The sequence below is a fragment of the Zingiber officinale genome, chromosome 10A (assembly GCF_018446385.1).
Source record: "Zingiber officinale cultivar Zhangliang chromosome 10A, Zo_v1.1, whole genome shotgun sequence".
Lineage (NCBI taxonomy): Eukaryota > Viridiplantae > Streptophyta > Magnoliopsida > Zingiberales > Zingiberaceae > Zingiber > Zingiber officinale.
Window position 1 is genome coordinate 50,106,683 of NC_056004.1, and position 3,768 is coordinate 50,110,450.

At 38.1% G+C, this 3,768-nt stretch overlaps 1 protein-coding gene across 2 annotated transcripts; it reads left to right on the forward strand.

The window, feature by feature from the left end:
- Positions 1 to 637: 637 nt before the first annotated feature.
- LOC122027864 (transcription factor bHLH35-like) lies at positions 638 to 2,052 on the forward strand. 2 transcript variants are annotated; one of them, XM_042586881.1, is made up of 5 exons: positions 638 to 743; positions 833 to 995; positions 1,088 to 1,276; positions 1,405 to 1,575; positions 1,671 to 2,052. In XM_042586881.1, exons 1-5 carry the CDS (start codon positions 679 to 681, stop codon positions 1,800 to 1,802), a joined length of 720 nt encoding a protein of 239 aa, XP_042442815.1. In that variant the 5' UTR covers positions 638 to 678; the 3' UTR covers positions 1,803 to 2,052. The 2 variants fall into 2 exon arrangements, with proteins under 2 accessions (XP_042442815.1, XP_042442814.1); XM_042586880.1 differs by having other exon boundaries at positions 647 to 743; positions 830 to 995.
- The last annotated feature ends 1,716 nt before the right edge of the window (positions 2,053 to 3,768 follow it).

A 3,768-nucleotide genomic window follows, 5' to 3' on the forward strand; every position in this document is an offset into this window, starting at 1 on the left:
AGATAGTCGATCGAAGCTGATTTTCAGATTAGAACTATGTTTTGCTAATCTTGTTAATGATGTGGTGGAATAATATTTAATTGTTAATTTGTAGGAATTGTCGGAGTAAAATTTTAACATTAAACAGCAATCAAAGAGATCAATCCATTTTCTTGAACAAAATTTATTTATTTATTTATTTATTATTAGTTACATTTTCTTATTACACATTGAATATTAAAAAAAATAAACAATTTCGGATTTAGATCGGTTATTATTTTATTTTATTTGTGGGCGTAACAGTGAAACTCCTCAATAGGATATTCCGTTATTTTGTTTTATTTGCGGGTCCGTCGAAGGAGAATGGAAAGGCAAACTCCTCACGCCACCTTGCCCCCATTGCCTTCTGGATCCGGTCACGTTCAGACTGCAACGTTTCAACTTGTTTCTTTCTTGTAGATATCAGTCGTACGTCGTGTAAATTAATTAAAACGAAACTCACGCATTCCACGAAAACATAACGGAATTGGAGAATCGTTTATTTGTTTTCTTCTAATGGAACACCGGCCCCAGTGCTGACCGAGACGCGCGCTTAACTTTTCTCCGATCCTCTTCCTTCCCCGCTGGCGCTATAAATTTCCATCCCCTGGCGAACGATTTCGCCAAAGGTTTCAGTGTTTTCGTCTCCATTTGGTCTTTATGGAACCCATCCAATGGACCAATAAAACTGATGATTCCTTATTTGAAGCCCAGGAGCTCTTCAGGTATGTCAAAAAAAAAAAAACAAGATTCTGTTCGTTCTAATTAGATCAGATCATCATGAGATCTAAACCCCCCATGCATGATTCAGCAGCTATGGATTCGATCCCGAGACGGCGCCAAACTTCTGCGACTCGAGCTCGCGAACTGCGTCGTCCATGGCACTCCGCGACAACATTTTGCAGGAGAGGGAGAGGCGGAAGAGGTTCAACCAGACGCTTTACGATCTCAGAGGCGTCGTCCCCAACATAACGAAGGTCAAAATTAAGCTATTATATATTATATATTCATCATAATATAACAACACGAGTTAATTCTGAAACCGATCGAAAACGAGTTATATATGCAGATGAGCAAGGTCTCCATAATCCATGACGCGATCAACTACATCCAGCAGCTTCAGGATCAAGAAAGATCTCTGCTCGATGAGATATCAGACATGGAGTCGACCGAGAAGTACTCATCCTGTTTAGAGGGCAACAGAGACAACAGCACTTGGAGCTTCTCCATTCCATCTGAATCCATGGAAGTGATGGAAGTAATTAATCACATGCATCCTATAAATTAATTACCTTTTAATAGAACCATATATATATATATGATAATTTTTGCATCATATAAAAGCTTTGGTAAAACTAATTCATAAGGTTCTACGGCGTGTTGCAGATCGGAGTGAGAGAGATGGGCAATGGAACCACGATTATCAACATCACTAGCGAGAACAAAAAGAGTGCGATAACAAGGGTGTGCCAGATTGTGGAGTCTTGCGGCCTCAGTATCATTGCAGCTAATATCACTTCCAGATTCGGGATTATCTTCCATACAATTGTCGTCGAGGTCTCTGATCGATCTATTTCTCTCCCTTTAATTAATTACTAAAACATCGATATGATCCAGCTATACGTACTGATCATCTGGTTGTTGATGAACAGGACGGTGGAGTCGAGAGTTCTCAGTTGAAAAGGAAGATAGAGGCTGCTTTCCTTCATCGTGGCGCTCCGAGAAACACTTTCCCCGTTTCATGGAGCAACTGTGGAATGAAGGTACATGGACGTGAAATATGAAAGGAACAAGTCTGCGTTCTCTTGGAGCGAAATGAGATATATTGTCACAAGTATTAATTCTGATTTCGTGTTGGGGAAAATAAATAGCGAAAATTAACTTTGTTGATGTGTATATATATATACACTTTAAGGAGTCGGCTGCGAGTATAAATGAACATGTCGATCACTGTTTCCGTGTGTGTGTGTGTTGGATCATTGTTGAAACTAACTCATGTATGCATCACACCTGGGACACGAAATGTCGACACCTGTGACGGTGATGAAAGATTATTACAGTGACTCTCATATCACATTTAACACAGATATAAATGTAGACCACTGACGACTGACCGTTATTTTGTCCATATTGCAGGCAGCATGGGTCGACAAGGTTTCCTGTAAAATATTTGAACTAATTGGATAGAACAACTTGTTAGGATCACTCTTGTGTATTACCTGAGCTTCATATGCCACTAGGGACACCACCACACTAAAAAAAAAAAAAAACAACAACAAACAAAGTATTTCATAAATAAATTTTCAAATTAAAATTTATTTTAAATTTCGGTAATTTATCAAAAGGTGTGCCTTGGATATTGTATTTATCAAATGACGCATCGTAGTTTGGTTTTTACCAAAGGGTGCAGTTATTCATGTGAAATTCCCATCTCCTTCGTTGTGAATTTCCAGGCATCTGACCCACAATTTGAATTATTTTGACTTAAAAATAATGTTGCGTTCATTTTTCTCCCCCCGTCTGTCAACTCGGCCATGCCTGGGTGTTCTTCGTAAGTCTCCAATTTCAGTTCCAATATTGTGGCGAAATCGTCCCCCTAGTGAAACCCTAAGTAATGTGTTCGTACCTTGATCAAGTGAGTTAGACTTTCTGATCCAATGTTTGCGAGGCTCAGGTGTAGGGTTTTAGGGTTTCTGTCAATAATCTTCTTTCATAATGGCGCAAAGAAAGGGATCCGATGTATCATCCTCTCCACTTCAATTATTTGTAAAGGTATCACCTTTCGAAACTCTTTTAATCTAAAACTCTGTGATTTTGAAAAGCTCAACGAGTATGATTTAAAAATTTTAAAATTTTCAAAATTTAGGGTTCAGTGGATGTTGGTCAGAAACTGCATTGGAACAGTGTATTAGGTCACTTTAAAAGTTTTTTTCAAGCATCCACAAAGAAAGGAAGACATCATGGATCTGTGATTTTACATGACCGACACATATCAGTGATCAAACAGTCATCCTTTAGCATTTTTTTGGACATACAAGATATGCAGCATATCCGTGGTATTTTGGTCAATATATTTCAAAATTGGTATTCAAGTACTCAAACCTTCAGATTCTCAGGTACAATGTAATTTTATTACGAAGTAGTTGTATAGTAAAATCAAATATTTTGCAAAGGTGAATAATCTAGTCAACTAATAGTAGTGATAGTGGATTCTTATTGCAAACGAGGGGTTTTAGGCCTGATACGATATGGTATCAAGCCTAATGTGGGCCTGATACGATATCATATCAGGCCTAACATGGGCCTAATACGATATCGTATCAAGCCTAACGTGGGCCTGATACGATATGGTATCAGGCCTAATGTGGGTCTGATACGATATCATATCAGGCCTAACGTGGGTCTGATACGATATCGTATCAGGCCCAGCGTGTGGAAAATACTTATGTATATATTTGTAGATGTCAACTAATCATTTACTTGGTCAGGCGTTCCGGTTGCCTTCACAAGAAGAGACGTGTCATTGCTCCTTGGTATTGCAGACCGAGGAGCTTCGATTATGATCAATTCAAATAAAGCATGCGGTGACTTCTTTCTAACATACTTCTCAAACAAAAAAGAAGCTACTAGATCAAGAATTGAGGAGTTGCTTAGATTTTATGACAATCGTGTTAAAGGAGAAGATGATGTTTTATTATTTTACAAATTCTATATTTTGTATATATTTGTTTGTGTCTTATTTTCTTCTAG